We start from the raw sequence: 19492 nt of genomic DNA on the forward strand, positions 1-19492 counted from the left end.
TTGAAGCCGTTCTCCAGGCAGGGCAGCCCTGTAGATGCTCAGGGGCAGGTTATACAGCGTCTGCTTCCGTACCGGAGGAAGGCCTGGCCCCATCCCAGCCTGTGCCAAAGGAATGCTCTGGGAGGTATCTAGGGTTTCCTTGCTTTGGTCCCTTGAAATCACGGTTCTTGAGAGCCCCCAAAAATACACTTTTTACCAAATGTTTCTCAGCTGGATCTAGGGAGCCACAAACCGCGCCCGATTTCTCTGCTGGACGAGTCCTTTTTCAGAATTGTACCGCAGCCACCTGCAAGCCTGCCCTCTCTCATTTGTTAGCAAGAGCATGCTTTTGCGTTGCCGTGTCATTTTGCAACGCTTTGCTTTGTGTTCCCCGCAGATACACGGATGTCATTGACGTTGTGCAGGCTCTTCAGACTCACCCCGATGCGGACGTGAAGGCCTCTTTTATCATCGGAGCAGTTACGACTTGCGTTGAACCACTTAGTTGCTATATGGGGCACAGGTACGTTTTCGGAGTCCAATCCTAACTGGGCAGCAGCTTCTTCTCCATGCAGATTCATGTTGTTCGGCCTGTGAAATAAAGGATTCTCTCCATCCAGGTTGGAATTTTTTTAAAAAAAATCTAGAGTGGAGGGATTCTAAATCTCCCTGTTTTGCTTCATGAGTTAGCCGGAAAGTAGGAAGGATGATCAACAGATCTGTCCTTCCCAATTTTAGATACTGCAGCTTGGTGGTGGTGGGGTGTCTCAAAGGGCACAAGCTACAACATGAAGCGCTAAAGCCGGACTCATAGGCTGTCAGCGTTGATCGTCTCCTAACCAGATGCTTTAAATAGCAGTACAGCAGTATGTTGTGTAGGTGTTTAGATGTGCCTCTTCCAGCTGCTGACCTTGGCAGAGAGAGAGAGAGAGAGAGAGAGGGTCGGGGAGAGAAATTACTAAGAAGTGAAGCTGATTGCAGGAGGCTATGCAGACAAGATGGTTGTCTGAAGGATGATTTTTGGAGGGATGGGCTGTTCACTCTTAATTTACTTTTAGGCTCCAACTCCCGGATTACTCCCAAGAATTCCCCTGGCAGAATTCTGGGAGTACCTCCCCCCCCACCCCGAAACGCACATCTGCAGACCACTTCCTTTTATTCACCTGGACCAGGGATCTCTCTGGCTCTGCTTCCTGTGAGAATCATGGAGTCGGAAGAGGGCCTCTTAAGGCCATCGGGTCCAACCCCCTGCTCAAGGCAGGAATCCAAACCAAAGCAGATCAGACGGAGGGTGGTCTATTAAAGGCCTTCCAGTGTTGGAGCACTCACCACCACCCCCTGAGGTCATGGGTCCCATTGTCATACTGCTCCAACAGTTCAGAAGTTTTTCCCTGACATTCAGCCTGAATCTGGCTTCCTGTCACTGGGGCGACGATCACATGCCTTGTATTCTGGGATGATCAAGAGCAGATCCCGCCCCTCCTCTGTAGGACTGCCTTCCGAGTATTTGAAATGTGCTGTTAACATGCAAAAAAGGGAAGTGGTTGTGGTGCTTCCTGTGAGTTGTGCTCTCACCCCCCCACCCCACCCTTTAGCCTCTAGAGAGGAGGCCTTCCAAAAAGCAGCGAACACCACGGGAGCTGCTTCTGAGACGTTGGCTGGGAAGTGGCCAGAGGAGTCCTTGCGCTTTACCAAAGGTCTTCCAAGCGGCTCAGTAGAAGTTACTTACATATCTATTTATTTATTAGGAGCAAACTATTGGAAGGCTTGAGGAAACAACCGGGTCTTGCATTGCCTCCTAAAACCCTGGAGTGGGTGGAGTCATTTACATCTCTGGCCACCTCTTTGTTGTGGTTTAGTCCTTAAGTCGTGTCCGACTCTACGGGACCCCATGGACCAGAGCACGCCAGGCCCTCCTGTCTTCCACTGCCTCCCGGAGTTCAGTCAAAATAATGCTGGTTGCTTCGATGATGCTGTCCAACCATCACATCTTCTGCTGTCCCCTTCTCCTTTTGCCCTCACACTTTCCCAACACCAGGGTCTTTTCCAGGGAGTCTTCTCTTCTCATGAGATGGCCAAAGGATTGGAGCCTCAGCTTCAGGATCTGTCCTTCCACTGAGCACTCAGGGTTGATTTCCTTTAGAATGGATAGGTTTGATCTCCTTGCAGTCCAAGGGACTCTCAAGAGTCTCCTCCAGCACCACAATTTCAAAAGCATCAATTCTTCAGCGGTCAGCCTTCTTTATGGTCCAGCTCTCACTTCCATACATCACTACTGGACAATCCATAGCTTTGACTATGCGGACCTTTGTTGGGAAGGTGATGTCTCTGTTTTTTAAGATGCTGTCTAGGCTTCTCATCGCTTTCCTCCCAAGAAGCAGGCGTCTTTTAATTTCATGGCTGCTGCCACCATCTGCAATAATCATGAAGCCCAAGAAAGTAAAATCTGACACTGCCTCCATATCTTCCCCTTCTATTTGCCAGGAGGTGATGGGACCAGTGGCCATGATCTTAGTTTTTTTGATGTTCAGCTTCAGACGGTTTTTTGTACTCTCCTCTTTCATCCTCATTAAGAGGTTCCTTAATTTGTCCTCACTTTCTGCCATCAGAGTGGTATCACCTGCATATCTAAGGTTGTTGATATTTCTTCCGGCAATCTTAATTCCGGCTTGGGATTCCTCCAGTCCAGCCTTTCGCGTGATGTATTCTGCATATAAGTTGAATAAGCGGGGGGACAATATACAGCCTTGTCGTACTCCTTTCCCAATTTTGAACCAATCAGTTGTTCCATATCCAGTTCTAACTGTTGCTTCCTGTTCCACGTATTGATTTCTCAGGAGATGGATAAGGTGGTGAGGCACTCCCATTTCTTTAAGGACTTGCCATAGTCTGTTGTGGTCCACACAGTCAAAGGCTTTTGCATAGTCAGGCCACCACCTCTGTACAACACGTCAAAGCAGAAGTAATGTGTGAAGTAGGGAAAGAAGTGGGGAATGGAAGGACATGGGGCGCATAACGCTGCCTTGTGAATGAAGCCGGTCCCAGCCAGAGGTCTTTGAAAAGATGTTCAGCAACTGAGCGGGTGCTGAGCGCTTGTGCCTTGCTGGAGTGCCGGCTTGTTTCTGATAATTCAGCAGGACGGGAAACAAAATGATCAACAGAGCAGAGACGGTTGCTTAAAGGCCAGGAGCCAGAAGAGAGCGAAGACTGGAGCAGCCTCTGGGCACGGTCCAGCAGAGAAACAGCTCTTGTTTAGACCTCATCAAAATTAATGTCTTTTTGCATCAACGCACAGCTGGGCCTGCGTTGTTTTCTGGGTCAGACTTGTTTAGAAGAGGAGGTTACAGGATCGTTTGCCTTGCCTAAGAACAGTGGACTTCTCAGGCAGGAAGGAGGCGCTTCTGAGCTATGTTGCTGTTGGGTTTCAAGAAAACCACTGCTTGACACGGCCGCCATAGAAAAGGACTTGCCTGCCCTCTAATAGCTCTTCCAGATAATTTACATTATAATTGGGAGTACAGTATAACCACTTGGTTACAGAATGTGTCCTGAGCTTTAAGCTTTGGTTCAGATTTCACCCACTTTTGGAGCGAGGGAAAGAGACTGTGTCTGTACAGTAGGAACCCCCCCCCCCATCCGCGGAATCACTATCCACTGATTCACTTATCCGCCACCTGAAAATACAAAAACAGAAGTATAAGTTTATATGTAGTTCTAGGGTGTATTTTACCAGAGGTGGCCACTGGAGGCAGCCAGAGACCATAATGTTTGATACTTGGGCAGTTTTTTGGCATTCATGGAGGGGGGGGGGAATGTGTGCTTAGAACTGATCTGCAGATCGACAGCCCTAGAATGGACAACCTGAGATGCGTAGGTTAGGCAGGACACCTGTTTTGCATAAGGAAGGGCCCAGTGTTGATCCCTGGCAGCTCAAGAGTAAGTAACATGGTTAGAGGCCTTGGAATGTTCACATCAGTAGAGATAGACGGGGGGTTCCCAACCTTGGGTTTCCAGATGTTCTTGGACTACAACTTCCAGACATCCTGGCCAGCACAGCTGGTGGTGAAGGCTTCTAGGTGTTTTAGTCCAGGAACACCCGGGTGACCCAAGGGTGGGAACCACCAAGGTGGATAATCTTGGGCTTAATTTATGCCTGTAAGCTTGGAATTCCAGCAGGCAACATCTGCCTGATCTTCTGACATCCTTAACACTAAGATTTGTGTGTTTGTGCCTTGCATTTTGCAGGTTCCTTTTTCCCAAGTTCCTGGACCAGTGTTCACAAGGTAAATGATGTCCTTAAAAATTTTTATTGTGGAAACTAAGAGGGGAGCCTTTAACCCTTGAAGTTGCAAAAATGATAAGATATTCCTATTTTCTTTAAAAAAATCTCCTTGGTGCCTCAGGCTTCCTGATAGTCACATCTATTACATCAAGATGTCATTGAGCTTATACAGGACAGACAGATTGGAAATCCACTCATGGCTCCCAAACTAGATCCCCAACCAGATTTTTGGGGGGGGGGGAACCACACCATAACCAGACAGAAAAAAAAGAGAATAATTCTCTGAAAAGGCAGCAACTGGGCAGCAAAGCAGAGGGTGATTTAATAGTGTCCTACAAGGGGAGGAAGGTCTGTACTGTTGACAGCCAGTTGAAAATCGGATGGTGGTTGGCCAAGGCAGAGGCAGACGACTGGAGTTGTGCCCCAACTGCTGTACAGGTGATTTCGCCAGATGGAAATGAGTTGAGCAAGTTGTTGTTTGTACACCTCTGCCTCCTGGCCTAATCCAGAGGCCCACAGGGAAGGGAACAAATGCCAGAAGATGCTTGCAGATCACCCATCTCTCCCCTAGATCACAGCTTCCAAAGAGAGGGCCAGCCACATGCCAATGTTTTCCTTTACATGGTTGGCCGATTTCCTTCTGCAGGTTTAGTGAGCAACGTGGCCTTCACAAGCCATACCTCTGAACAGAGGAACCCACTTCTCATTCAGCTTCAGAACCTCATCCGAGCGGCAAACCCTGGCGTCTCATTTATCCTGGCCGAAAACGGGGTCGTGACAAGGTAACAACAAAGGTTTCTTGAGTCTTCTCTATCTCGCTGGCATGTGGGAGGGTCAAAAGAGTCGAGGTTTATTTTTACAAATAAAGAGACAGACAAATATTCATTTACTCTGTCCTGGCTGCCTCTCTGTGGCTACAACACCTCAGCCACTGATGCTTTGTTGACCATTTCCCCACGGTCCATCCCTCATCCCTTATCAGGTGTTTTCAGTTTGCAATTCACCAAGGGCGTTCCATCCGGCTGATACGCTGGAGCATTGAAACAGTCGGAAGATGCTATCAACCTTTCTTTGCAGGACTGAGGAAAAATGCCCTTAAGCATGTTTTGGATCCGGAGGAAGAAGATGAAGCCTAGACTTTGGAGAGCAGACTATGTCTCCAGATGATTTATGAGAACTAGAAGAAAAACAGTACCGGTGGCTTGTTTTGTTGTTTAGTCATTTCCGACTCTTCGTGACCCCATGGACCAGAGCACACCAGGCCCTCCTATCTTCCACTGGCTCCCAAAGTTGTGTCAAATTCATTCTGGTAGCTTCGATGACACTGTCCAGCCATCTCCCTTCTCCTCTTGCCTTCACACTTTCCTAACATCAAGGTCTTTTCCAAGGAGTCGAGTCTTCTCATGAGATGGCCAAAGGATTGGAGTCTCAGCTTCAGGATCTGTCCTTCCAGTGAGCACTTAGGGTTGATTTCCTTCAGAATGGATAGGTTTGTTCTCCTTGCAGTCCAGGGGCCTCTCAAGAGCCTCCTCCAGCACCACAATTCAAAACATCCATTCTTCGGCAGTCAGCTTTCTTTATGGTCCAGCTCTCATTTCCATACATCGCTACAGGGAAAACCATGGCTTTGACTATGTGGACTTTTGTTGGCAAGGTGATGTCTCTGCTTTTTAGGATGCTGTCAAGGTTTGTCATTGCTTTCCTCCCAAGAAGCAGGCGTCTTTTAATTTCGTGGCTGCTGTCTCCATCTGCAATGATCATGGAGCCCAAGAAAGTAAAATCTGTCATTGCCTCCATATATTCCCCTTCTATTTCCCAGGAGGTGATGGGACTAGTGCCCATGATCTTGGTTGTTTTGATGTTGAGCTTCAGACGGTTTTTTGCACTCTCCTCTTTCACCCTCATTGCAAGGTTCTTTAATTCCTCCTCACTTTCTGCCATCAGAGTGGTATCATCTGCATATCGGAGTTTGTTGATATTTCTTCCGGCAATCTTAATTCCGTCTTGGGATTCCTCCAGTCCAGCCTTTCGCGTGATGTATTCTGCATATAAGTTGAATAAGCGGGGGGACAATATACAGCCTTGTCGTAATCCTTTCTCAATTTTGAACCAATCAGTTGTTCCATAGCCAGTTCTAACTGTTGCTTCCTGTCCCATGTATAGGTTTCTCAGGAGATAGATAAGGTGGTCAGGCACTCCCATTTCTTTAAGGACTTGCTATAGTTTGCTGTGGTCCACACAGTCAAAGGCTTTTGCATAGTCGATGAAGCAGAAATAGATGTTTTTCTGGAACTCTCTGGCTTTCTCCATAATCCAGCGCATGTTTTCAATTTGGTCTCTAGTTCCTCTGCCCCTTCAGAATCCAGCTTGTATTTCCGGGAGTTCTCGGTCCACATACTGCTGAAGCCTACCTTGGAGGATTTTGAGCATAACCTTGCTAGCGTGTGAAATGAGTGCAATTGTGCGGTAGTTGGAGCATTCTTTGGCACTGCCTTTCTTTGGGATTGGGATGTAGACTGATCTTTTCCAGTCCTCTGGCCACTGTTGAGTTTTCCAAACTTGCTGGCATATTGAATGTAGCACCTTAACAGCGTCATCTTTTAAGATTTTAAATAGTTCAACCGGAATGCCATCCCCTCCACTGGCCTTGTTGTTAGCCAAGCTTTCTAAGGCCCACTTGACTTCACTCTTCAGGATGTCTGGCTCAAGGTCAGCAAGCACATTATCTGGGTTGTCCGGGATATCCAAATCTTTCTGGTATAATTCCTCTGTGTATTCTTGCCACCTCTTCTTGATGTCTTCTGCTTCTGTTAGGTCCCTCCCATTGTCTTTTATCATATCTATCTTTGCACAAAATGTTCCTCTAATATCTCCAATTTTCCTGAACAGATCTCTGGTTTTTCCTTTTCTATTATTTTCCTCTATTGCTTTACATTGTTCATTTAAGAAGGCCCTCTTGTCTCTCCTTGCTATTCTTTGGAAGTCTGCATTCAATTTTCTGTAACTTTCCCTATCTCCCTTGCATTTTGTTTCCCTTCTCCTCTCTGCTATTTCTAAGGCCTCGTTGGACAGCCACTTTGTGGCTAGGGATGCCCAAATTTACCGCTGTTGGTTGTGCTAATCTCCCCCTCCCCAAACTAGGAGTTCATTTTGCTGTTTCCACCAGATTGCAAACACAGGAAACATTGCCTGCCCCCAAACCACCCAGAAACATATTTGCATTCTGTGCTTCCCCACCCACACTGTGTTTTTCTAATTTTGTGTACCCTCTTTGACCTAAATCCAATGCTTGTCTTAACTAGAGTAGTTCCCCTAATGCAAAATATTCTTGTGCCTGGCTTTTCTATGGTAGGCTCATTTTTGAGCTGTGTTAGCAGATAACAAAATGCTGAAGGAAAAGTGTGCATTTCAGAGCACATATATTTCAGCTCATTTATCAGTTCACCAGGTCTGAACTTCTGCAGTTCAGTTCAGACCTGACGAATTTCTCCTATAATTTCTTCCTGCAGCAGCTTCAAAATAGCAAGTCAGAGACCACCAAGGTACACTAACTCAGAGAAGAAAAGGGAGAGCCAGTTTCAGTTCCTCGCTTCCTCCATGGATGACTCAGATCATTGCAACTGTTTAATATGAAAGTCAGCCTAGAAGCTGGTTTTTTGTTTTGTTTTGGTTTTTTTGGCCGATAATACTTTGATCTTTCTCCCCGTAGGAATGAAGACATTGAACTAATCCTCTCTGAAAACAGCTTTTCAAACCCGCAGATGCTGACAACTCGTTATTTAATGTATCCTGGCTGGCAAGTATTTCCTTTTGGCAAAACCTACAAGTGCAATTGCTTTTAATAAGCATGAATTCCATTAAACACTGTTATTCATTTATTCATTTAACTTCTAAATCACTTTGTTCATTAAATGCTGTGTTAGATTCCTAGAAAAATGCATTCCGTTACCTCACTCCGTTATCCATGATAATAAAATACTTTTAAAGAATTCTTCGTGTGGAGACCAGAGTTCTGTACAAGTCCAGATAAAAGAATAAGATATAACAAGCAATTGTGTTAATAATCCCAGGTATTCCGCTTTAACATTCAGTTTGCAAAATTCAGTTCAGCATACTTGAAGCTTAAAGTGAACAACACTTTGCGAGAGTTTAGTGAAGAACTAGAAAGATTTGGTACTCTTGCAAACGAAAAGAAGCAAATTCAGAAAGATTTTGTTACGTTTAATCCACTTCCAGATCAAGGCCACAAAGTGCTCTCCACTGCTATAAAAAAAGGTAAAGGTAAAGGTTCCCCTTGACAATTTTTGTCCAGTCGTGTTCGACTCTAGGGGGCAGTGCTCATCCCCGTTTCCAAGCCATAGAGCCAGCGTTTTGTCCGAAGACAATCTTCCGTGGTCACATGGCCAGTGCGACTTAGACACGGAACGCTGTTACCTTCCCACCGAAGTGGTCCCTATTTATCTACTCGCATTTGCATGCTTTCGAACCGCTAGGTTGGCGGGAGCTGGGACAAGCGACGGGAGCTCCCTCCGTCGCGTGGATTCGATCTTACGACTGCTGGTCTTCTGACCCTGCAGCACAGGCTTCTGTGGTTTAGCCCACAGCGCTACCACGTCCCTCTCCACTGCTATAGAAAAAAATGTTATACACCTTTTGAGGTAGAACAGGCGAAGTCTAATGTATTACATCATCATCACCATCAAAACAGTGGGGTGAGATTAACCTGAATCTAACGGAGTGATCATCTCCTTCTTTTCTTTTTTTTCCCCCCCACTCCCTCTAGGTTTGATGGTAAATTTAGAGCAGGTTCAGTCTTTCCTCCCATGGTTCAGATCTGTGTGTGGTTTAACCGTCCTTTGGAAAAAACACGATTTGTGGCCAAGTGTAAAGGTAAAAAAAGCAATTCTGCAATTTTTCAAATAACGTGGAGGTTGATTTTCTTATCTCTGGACATACTTGCCGAGCAGGTATTTTCTTCCCGGGTCCCTCCTCCAACTGCTTCAGCATCCCTGGGGGGGGGGCTTGGGGGTTTTACACTTTCATTTGTTTACAGATCCTATTAAACAAAACTGCATCCTGTTTCAGGGTCAAAACATGTTCTTTAAACCACGGGAAAGGTTTCTGTTTGTCAAAAGAGAATTTGCGAGGGTTTGCCAGATGCCAGAAAGGCAGGGTTTTATTTTTTTTTTTTAAGTGGCCTAATGAGCTTTCCTCCAGGACTGCATGGAAGATTCGTGGATACCTGGCCGTGTGTGGCCGTTTTCGAAGAGGGTACCCTGTTAGTCTGTGCCGGCCTATCAAGCAAAAATAAAATTGTAACAGACAAAAACACAGTGGCACCTTAGAGATTAACTGCTATATTTTAATGTGAGTTTTTGTGGACAAGTCCAGACATAAGAGCGGGTCTCAATCCACCTCTAGGAGTGGAGTGGCGCGGATTTGGAAGAGTGATGGATTAGGACTCAGGAAACCCAGGTTTGAATCCCCGCTTGGCTACAGAAACTCACGGGGGCGGGATTGGAACACGGCTTAAATATCTCATGAACCTTGAAAGCCGTAGGTTCCTATGTGATGGCCCATAGCAGGTGGGCGGTTAGGAGGCTCCTGGTGAATTGATCAACCAGGCTGCCTTGAGCGCTTCACAACAGCATGAGCGAAATAGGATGTTCCTCTGGCCTGGGACATTGCAGGAAATCTAAAACTCCTCCTTCCCTGACTCACCTGGCCTGGATGAAGGCAAGCACTGGTGCTGAGGGGTCCTGCTAGCCACACAGGAATCCCGCCAGGGTACAAACCCTGGCACGCCTTCTCCTCCTTTCCGGTCCTGAATCAGTAGAAGAAATTCTACAAAATAATGCAGAGGAAAGACAAATTGCTTTACATAAATGCATACGTGTTCTAATACCTGGCTTTTAATGGCACTGAAACTAGGATTATTATTATTTTTGTGGCCCCTGTGATTCACAGACATGGGCACTTGGCCCTGAATCTAGGATTTTGTTCTGTTCTTCAACACAGACTCCCTGCTGCTCTGGCTTTAGTTGTGAATGTCTTTTTGTCCTCTCTCCATGCTTTATAATCTTCAAAGTGTTGGCTTAATGCCTGTCATCCTTGCAACAACCCCATCATGTAAGTCAGCATTAACTTTATATCACAGGTAGAGACACAAGGCTTAAGGAACATGATTTGTCCCTGTGGTTTGATAGCAGAAGATAGATCTGAACCAGAGACTTGCTGGCCCTTAATCGACTCCCTTGGGATATTTTGTTGGACATTTTCTTTGTTGAGAGACAGGGAGTGGGTGCGAGAGAAGGCAAGAGAGCTGATATTCGGTTTAACGAATAAAAAACAGGCAGCATCACAAATCTTGTATAGCTTGGAAGCAACATGCCTTGGAAACATAAATGGACCCTTTTGCAACCGTTGCCTGAATATTTTGAAATCTCTCTTCAGCATCCTTAGTGGTAGAACCACTTGTGCCAAATGCGTGGGCGAGCTATGAAATCTCCAGCAGAATAGCTCTGTAGAGATGCTGTACATTCATTACTGTACTCTTTGCATTAAGTCTCTGCTTTATCCATGTGACTTTGCTAATTTATTTGGTCCTACAGGATTCCTCTTCCAAGAGGTTTTTTTTGTTTTTTTTTTTTTGAGGGTGGGGGGACACCCCGTCTGTTTCTTCCCTCCTGAAAGTATGCAATATGCTAAGACCTTGAGGAGGATTGTCCTTTTTGTAATGCTGAAGTCCTTCATTTAACTTTCATTTGCAGTGCAGTATATATTGCAGCGTGTGCAGAATTAATTCTAGGGTGAAATGTGTATCGCAGATTGATATTTGGGATCCTTGCAGCTTATTAAGAGCTAGGCCTAAAAGTTCAGTGTTGATTTAATCTAATATCTAGTTATTTGTATTTCTGGTGCTCCAGGATGTCAGGAATCCAGGAATCAGATTGTCATTCTGTGTATGTATGTGTGTGTTTTGCCTTTTCAGCCATGAAGTCCTCCAATAAGCCAAGCCCTTTCTCTGGAAACATATACCATATTTTTGGGAGAGTGAAGTTTGCAGGTAATTGAAAAGCCCCCTCCTCTTGATCCATCTTTTCCCCCCCCCTCCCTCTAAAGAAAAGGGGCACATGCTTCGGTTGCATGAAATGCCCAGGGAAGCTACCAAGTATGTGTTTATATGCATTTGACACTTACAGGTAAAGGAATAGTACGGAAAACTGAATTCTCAAAATGGGGAGGTCGGTGCAAAGAGGTCAAAGAGAGAAAGAGGTTATCTGAGTAGATGAAGTGGGCCTTCTGGCACATGTCATATACAGGGTTTGAAAGTTCCTTTCCAAATTGTGGAGTAAGGACATTATTAAGGGGTTTCAGATGGCCACTTTCTGGAAATCCTGTGCTGTGGTAAGGATCCTGTGTTCTGATCAGCTGCTCCCACTGGGGGTAGACTCCCTCCCACAAAAGGGGGAAGTGGTGACTCCTCGTCATGGTCTCCAAGCTTCACACTAACAAATACAGTGGTACCTCGCTTAACAATTACCTCGTTAAATGACAAAACCACTTTACGATGAAGTTTTTGTGATCGCAAAACAATGTTCCTATGGGGAAATTCGCTTAACGATGATCAGTTCCCTGCTTTGGGAACCGATTTTTTGCTAGACGACGATTATAAAATAGCTGATCTGCGGCTCTAAAATCCCCCCCCCCCCGCCGCTGTGCAAAATGGCTCCCCGCTGTGCTTTAGGACAGATTCCTCGCTTTACAGGCACTGGAAAATGGCCGCCTTATGGAGGATCTTTGCAAAACGAGCAGGTATTTCGCCCATTGGAACGCATTGAACCGGTTTTCAATGCATTTCAATGGGTTTATTAATTTCGCTTGACGAGGATTTTGCTTAACAGTGATTTGAATGGAACAAATTATCCTCATCAAACGTGGCACCACTGTATCTGTGCCTATTATTGTTCTGAGGTGCTTCCAACTTAATTCCCTATCAATTAATGACTTCCAAAGGATTCTGTTAGTAACACCTCTGCTCAGATCTTGTAAACTAAAGACTGTGGCTTCTTTCATTGGGTCAATTCATCTTGTATTTGGTTTTCCACTCTTCCTGCTACCGTCTGCGTTTTCCAGCATTATTGAATTTTTCAAGTCTTGCCTACTTGTGACATGTATAAAGGCTAATGGCCCCGTTTTAGTCATTTCCACAGCAAATTAAAGTTCACTGTTGATTTCATCTAATGTCCAGTGATTTGTCTTTTTGGCACTCCAGGATGTCAATAAATCTCTCATCCAGCAGAACATTTTAAATGTGGCAATTTGCCCCCCCCCCATCCCCAGTTTGCTTTCAAGCCCATATATAGCTCTTGGGAATGCCATAGGATGGGTGATCTTGGCCTTGGTTTCTAGTGACACCTCCTGACAGCCCCGGGGCTGTGCTAAATGTCTCCTCGCCTTCTTTTCCCCCAACAGATTCCGATCGGCTGATCAAGGTTTGCCACAACGCAGCTTCAAACACGTTAAGCCTGGTGCCTGTTCAGGAAGGGCCGACCCCGGCCCCTCCTGATTCAAGAAACGACAGCCAAGAACACGGCGGACCTGAGGAATGCTACCTGGTGTTCGTTGGCTGCTCTCTCAAAGAAAGTGACATGAAGGACTGGCTGAGACAAACAGCGAAGCAGGTGTGTGCCCAGAACTGAGATCTGTTGGGACTCCACTTTCCTCTCTGGTTCGAAGGCTCTCTTAGTTGTGGTAAGGTTTTGAGTTGATGTGGGCATGTCTGGCCATTGCTTTCCCAAGGATTAGATGTTGGAGAAGTTCCTCTTCTGTTTGGACTACAATTCCTAGGAACCAATGGCTCCACTGTCTGGGAATTCTAGGCATCCCTCTCCAAAAAATAAAGGAACTTTTTGCCAGCTCTGACCAGACTTTACCTCAGGGAGACGCTTCCCTTGGTTCCCTCATAGTATCTCAGAGTTGGAAGAGACCATAGGGGGCCATCGAGTCCAATCCCCTCCTTGAATGTTTTTCACAGACGTCAAGGCATAGGTTTCTGGCTAGAGATGGGCACGAAGCGGCGGTTCGGCTTGGTTCGTTTCCCACCCAAACTGCTGAGCCAGCGATTCGTGCCCATTTCTGTCCCTGGCATCTTCCTGGGCTCCAGAAAGTTCAGCAATGCCAGTCTGAATGGGTACCTTAGGTCCCAGAAAGTTGCAGCTAAGTATTGTCTGTGAGGAGAAGGTTGAACAGCATGGACCCTATCAGAAATGTTCATGTGTAGGTAAATTCACAAGCTGAGTTCCAAATGCAGGAGTTTTCAGTGGTTATATGGGACTCTTCTTATCATTTAAAAAAAAAACAACCTAAAGCATATTCATGGAACGTCAACACTTCCATGGGAGGATTACACAGACATTACTCTTTAAACATATAAAATACTTCAGTATACATGATGGAACAGAGGTTTGCAAATACCGTAATCATGCAACCAAAAGGCATCACACAAATACTTGATCCTTATGGTTGCTTAGTTCTTGGTGCTGTAAACATCTCTTCTACCACATACCTTGCTTTAAATGACATTGTGGAAAGGGGGCGGTTTGGATCAAAGCCCAGCCATTCCTCCTCTCTCCCTTTCCTTGGTGGATCTTCCCCATCTAAGCCATCCTCTGCAGTTTCCCGAAATAAATATATGGCTGCCTATCAACCCAGTTTGCCCATAAAGGATAAAGTTGCTTTAGAAGCATGACAACTGAAAAGCATTTGAAAATTCATAAACAGCCTTTGTGACAACGCCACAGTCGAGCAGATGTGATTCAGATAATGAGGGTTTGTCAGTTCTTGCTGCATGAAAATGAATATCTGGAACCGTAATCAAGTTAAAAGCTTCACTGCTGTACCCCTGATGTATGTCAGGTCCTTGGGGAGGGTGGTGCTTCAAATAGGTGCTTCAGTAGGAGCCATTGTTTAAAATAACTGTTTAAAACTTCATCCTCCATTTGATTTGAAGTATACTGTATTAAATAAATCGGTTTATATAAGTCCAAGCCTATGAGAGCACCAGGGTCTGGCCTGCCGGTCCTGGATTCAAATCACTGTTCAGTCATATAGGCCCTGGAAGCTGCCTTCTGAATTTCATTTTCCCCATCAGTTAAAATGAGAGCAGAAACAAGCTTTCTGCATAGCCCACAATTGTATCTGGAAGCACATTTGTGTTGGAGAGAAGCAGCTGAGGAAGATCTTGGGGTCTGCAAAGCCAGACGTCAAAGGAAGCCCGGGTTGACTTCCTGAAGAGCAGTCAACACACAAATCAAGCAAGGTTGTTTGTTCACTTCTGGAACTGAGAGACTTTCCCGTTGACACACTCAAATGCTTTCATTAATTAAGGATCATCCTTTTCTAATCTGGGCTAAGGATGGCATGTGCTTTTGTTCTGCAACAAGTCTATCATGAACACGTTGTCCCTTGAAGCTTCTGCCCCACACTTTAAGAACCACTGACTTCTAGTGGCAATGAAAGTCTCAATTCTTTGAAATACGATTTTGTCTGAACCTGTTCCAAGAAACTGGGGCGAAGTGCAGAATTTCTCCCCAAAAAAGAAACAGGAGATCGGTAGCCAGGACAGGTTAATCAAATTGTCCAGAGACCCATATCGTTCTCCCAGGGATCGGGTGGAGCTGTTAGGTCTGCAGATAGAAGGGAAATGTAATTATCTTAAATCATAGCAAATAAATGCATATACTATTCCAAATATTGAAAGCTTTTATAAATATGAATAGACGTAATTCAGTCTCTCTTCTCTTTAATTTGCAGTGTTCCCAATAGATTGTACGCACATATCATATCCTCAACCTTATTTTTCCAAAACATAGCAAAGCTTGATAGTTTCCCAGTGCAACTTATTCCTTTATCTACTTCTACTTAGACTAAGTTTGCAAATTTTAACATGTAAACTCTTCCCGCACCTGCTGTTCTCCCAAAGGTTCCGGGGCATTTTTCTGTTTCCATCTGTAACAGATTGCTGATTGGCCCACATTTAGTATTCAGTCATTTTCATATCAGCTCAGAGGATCTCTTCCATTAATGCTATCAAATAAAATTGGAGAGATAATTATAAATTGTATGCCATTATTTCAACTTCCATCCCCTTCGTGGTCTATTCTAAGCATGCCGTCTTGTCGGTGCTCAAGGCAATGAACTGATTCTGCTTCTAATACTTCTCCTAACTCCACTTCTTGTTGTAATTGGGATTCTTCCGTGTTTTCCATCCTGATGCAGAAACCGCAGAGAAAAGCGCTGAAAACCCGGGGCATGCTGACCTTGCAAGAAATTAAAAACATTCACGTGAGTCTTGCACACCTGTCTAAGATGTCTTCTTCTCTCCCTGCCTGCGGGTAGGGGTGTCACTTCATGGGCTGTGTTATCCCAGAATCATTGAGCAGGGCTGAGCAGTGAAGGGGGCATTAATGGTTGCCAGGCAGCCCCCTCCAGTCTCTAGATGTCTTATAATCACTGGCGTCCTCTTAGAACTGTAGAGCTGGAAAGGATCCAATGGATCACCTTGGCAGCCAGATGCCTAAAACCCTGATCTATCCAGTTGGGTTGCTACTCCTGATAGAGTTAGACAGCATGGCTAGCAGATGATTGGACAGTCAGAAATATAGGTGGGATGTGGTGGCGTGTGGGTTAAACCGCAGGAGCCTCTGTGCTGTAAGGTCTGTAGATCTTCAGCTGTAAGATTGAATCCACGTGACGGAGTGAGCGCCCGTCGCTTGTCCCAGCTCCGTCCAACCTAGCGGTTCGAAAGCATGCAAATGCGAGTAGATAAATAGGGATCACCTCGGTGGGAAGGTAACAGTGATCCGTGTCTAAGTCGCGCTGGCCATGTGACCACGGAAGATTGTCTTCGGACAAAATGCTGGCTCTATGGCTTGGAAACGGGGATGAGCACCGCCCCCTAGAGTCGAACACGACTGGACAAAAATTGTCAAGGGGAACCTTTACCTTTACACATGCAATGAGGTCTCACCTATACTGTGAGATCTACAGCAGAAGTCCCATCACCCTAGGAGGCTCGGTTGGTGAGGACAAGCGAGACAGGGCAGTCGCTGTGCGGCCACCTTGATTGTGGACCACTCTCCTTCCCAAGGCTCCTTGGCTCCTGGCTTCACCCCTACTGAACTCACAGAGGGCAGCAAGAACTGCGCGATTCCAGCCATCCTTTGGTTTTAAAGACTTGCTTTTAAAAATGGATCTTTGACTCTTTTAGGTTTAGGAAGATTTGAGTCTGAATCCAATTGAAAATCAGGGAAGAGGGGGTTTGGATCCGGCTTGACGTGTCCTGAGACTTGCACGAATTGACCCCGTGTCCTCTCTTGGTCTCTTAGGACTGTAGAACCTAAGCAAGAGTTTCACCTTAGACCTTAATGCAAACCCTGCAGCACTGAATAAGTGCTTCTTGCCGAGAGAATTTTCCAGAATGTGGGTGGATCTCTCCATACCACCCATATGATCGGAAGTTCTCTTTTTTTTCCCCCATGGTCTTAATGCTTTTGTCCTTTGGAGGGCTTTCACCGCTTTAAAAAAAGAGGCTGTGCGGTGAGGAGGAAGTTATGGGTGAACAGAAACAATAGCGTAGCAAATGAAGCGGTCTTAAAATAACCCCGCAGAGGATTTCCTTCACTGAGCACCGTTGCTTCGCTGCCTGTGGTTTTTCTAGGCAAAGACCGGCCCCGTCAGCAGTTCTGATGCAGGCTCCCGAAACAGGAATGCATATTACAGGTACTTTAAGCAGGGAGCAATGCTGAGAAATATATTTTCCTTTCCATCCAGGTGAAACGCCACTTGGACCCCCTTCCCGCCGGCTACTTCTACAACGGGACACAGTTTGTGAATTTCTTTGGAGACAAAATGGATTATCACCCATGTATCCTACCTTTTAATGTGGGCAACTGCCCCTTGAGGATGCCCCAGTACGTGTCGTGGGTCTTCTCTGTCTGGTTGGGTCTACACTCTTGGCAGGCAGGCAGGCATGGGACAGAAAGCTACCCCTTCCTATAAAAAAGCCCCTGTGTTGCACGTTATGACTTCCTCCGTGCTGTTTGCCTTTCACTAGCCACAGGTAGGGACTGTAAGTGGGGCCCTCCTTACATAGGCTTTGAGAGGGAATGATGATATTCGGGGCAAGGGCATGGACAGTGGGGGGCAGTCCTGTTCTCCATGGACCCCACAGCTGTTCCCTTCCGTCACACAACTGGCCCAGGGTCCTCTAAATTAGCCTGCAGCTTCCATGTAGAAGTGGAGCGCCAGTTCATGTGGCTTCTGTAGGCGGAAGGAGTGCCATCGTGTCTAAAGAACCAGAATATCTTAGGCCGGCCCTGCGACTGGCCGGAATCAGCATAAATTTCTGCTGTGAATTGTCTCAAGTCAAGAAGTGGGTGCAGATAGTTCATGTGACTCAGCACATGGCAGCAAATGCCCCTGCTCACCGTGGCAATTTCATCTGAAATTTATACTAACGGAGGTAGACCCGTGCTTGGAGTTTCCGGTGGAGTGGAACCACTAGTCGACATTAGAAAGGGAAAATGCCTTTATATGCTAGGCCACATCTGGTCCAAAGTTGCATATTCTGCCTGGCAGCAGCAGTACATCACGGCCTCTCCCAATTTGAAGAGACCCTTGTCCAGCAGGCCGAGGCAAAGAGGAAGTCACAAAGGAAGCAAAACCAGGGAGCTGGACAGGGGACAGATTGGATTTGTCTTCAGTGTGGAAGAGATTGTAACTCTCGAATTGGCCTCCTCAGCCACACTAGACGCTGTTCCAAGTCCTCCATACAGAGCACGCTACCATAGTCTTTCGAGACTGAAGGATGCCTACTGATTGCCTGGCAGCAGCATTCCAGGCTCTCAGGCAGAGAACTAGTCTTTGCTCCATCATCTGCCCTGTGGTCCTTTTAATGGGAGAGGCAGGACATTGAACTGGCTGCTTCTACAACCAAAGAATGTGGATCTGAAATTGTGGTTTGACATAGTCTTGCGGAGATGCTCTTTCTGTCACTGAGCGATGTGTAAGATAAATTTCTAATGGTATGGGTCTGGTTTTATTTGTATTTTCAGCATCGGGTGCACCCTTTGCCCATATTTTAGAAGTTTCCTGAAGCTGCCCTGGTTTTAGGAACCACCTTATCTTAGGGCCTCTTCCACAATGTAGAAGCATTTATTTTCCTTATTAGTTTTACATTAGTAATGGACCAGTTCATGAATGACTACCTGGAAGAGGCGAACCGAGAGATTGAAAAGTACAACAGAGAACTGGAGGAGCAAGAGTACCATGACCTATTTGAGCAGAAGACCTAAGGAAAGCACCCTTCGGCAGAATTAAAAAGTTAAAAATTTTAAATGGCAGTAACCAAGAATGACTTACTATCTTTCCTGGCTAACAAGGGTGTGGAAAAATGAAATCATGTCTTTCAGATAGCCATTTCGTATTAAGTCACCATTCATTTAAGCTTTGCATCTCTTGAAAACATTCTCATAATGATCATAGCATTTCAGTAGCAGTGCGTTTCCACATTAACGTTGCGTTGATTGACCTAGAATTCTTCTGCATCTAATGGAAATACGTGGGATTTCTTGTTGTAATGATTTACAAAGGCGTGTTTCTTAGGTTGTAAATCTGGTTCTAAGAACGATCATTTTGGCTGTCCCAAGGTTACCCTTATGTTCAGTTTTAGCAAGGGGGGAAATATTGAGTACTGTTGTGTTCTTACGTGTCAGCGTGCAACCCCGGTGTTCCTAAGCGAGAAATGGGAAACTCTTCATTGCTACTCCAGACCAACATGGTGGTTTTGGAAGATGCTCCTAAAGCAAGAAATGGGGGAACACGTTTTGCTCTCGAAGCGTTCTCCAGACCAACATGGTGGTTTTGGAAGGTGTTCCTAAAGCGAGAAATTGGGGAACACGTTTTGCTCTCGAAGCGTTCTCCAGACCAACATGGTGGTTTTGGAAGGTGTTCCTAAAGCGAGAAATTGGGGAACACGTTTTGCTCTCGAAGCGTTCTCCAGACCAACATGGTGGTTTTGGAAGGTGTTCCTAAAGCGAGAAATGGGGGAACACATTTTGCTCTCGAAGCGTTCTCCAGACCAACATGGTGGCTTTGGAAGGTGTTCCCGAAGCAAGAAATGGGGGAACACGTTTTGGTCTCGAAGGCTTCTCCAGACCAACATGGTGG

The 19492-nt window shown here is 45.8% G+C and overlaps 1 protein-coding gene across 2 annotated transcripts in view; it reads left to right on the top strand.

Annotated features, from left to right (window-relative positions):
• Nucleotides 1–19213, top strand: part of DNAAF9 (dynein axonemal assembly factor 9) — a 92170-nt gene extending 72957 nt beyond the window's left edge. For both annotated transcript variants that reach the window (XM_073002138.2, XM_073002140.2), the window contains exons 28-37: nucleotides 377–502; nucleotides 4225–4262; nucleotides 4908–5043; nucleotides 7971–8057; nucleotides 9045–9151; nucleotides 11253–11327; nucleotides 12737–12945; nucleotides 15542–15607; nucleotides 17096–17189; nucleotides 18506–19213. In XM_073002138.2, coding sequence (XP_072858239.2) covers nucleotides 377–502; nucleotides 4225–4262; nucleotides 4908–5043; nucleotides 7971–8057; nucleotides 9045–9151; nucleotides 11253–11327; nucleotides 12737–12945; nucleotides 15542–15607; nucleotides 17096–17189; nucleotides 18506–18618 — 1051 coding nt within the window. In that variant the 3' untranslated portion in view covers nucleotides 18619–19213. The remainder of the gene's footprint in view (nucleotides 1–376; nucleotides 503–4224; nucleotides 4263–4907; nucleotides 5044–7970; nucleotides 8058–9044; nucleotides 9152–11252; nucleotides 11328–12736; nucleotides 12946–15541; nucleotides 15608–17095; nucleotides 17190–18505) is intronic.
• The last annotated feature ends 279 nt before the right edge of the window (nucleotides 19214–19492 follow it).

This window comes from Pogona vitticeps, chromosome 5 (assembly GCF_051106095.1).
Source record: "Pogona vitticeps strain Pit_001003342236 chromosome 5, PviZW2.1, whole genome shotgun sequence".
Classification (NCBI taxonomy): Eukaryota; Metazoa; Chordata; class Lepidosauria; order Squamata; family Agamidae; genus Pogona; species Pogona vitticeps.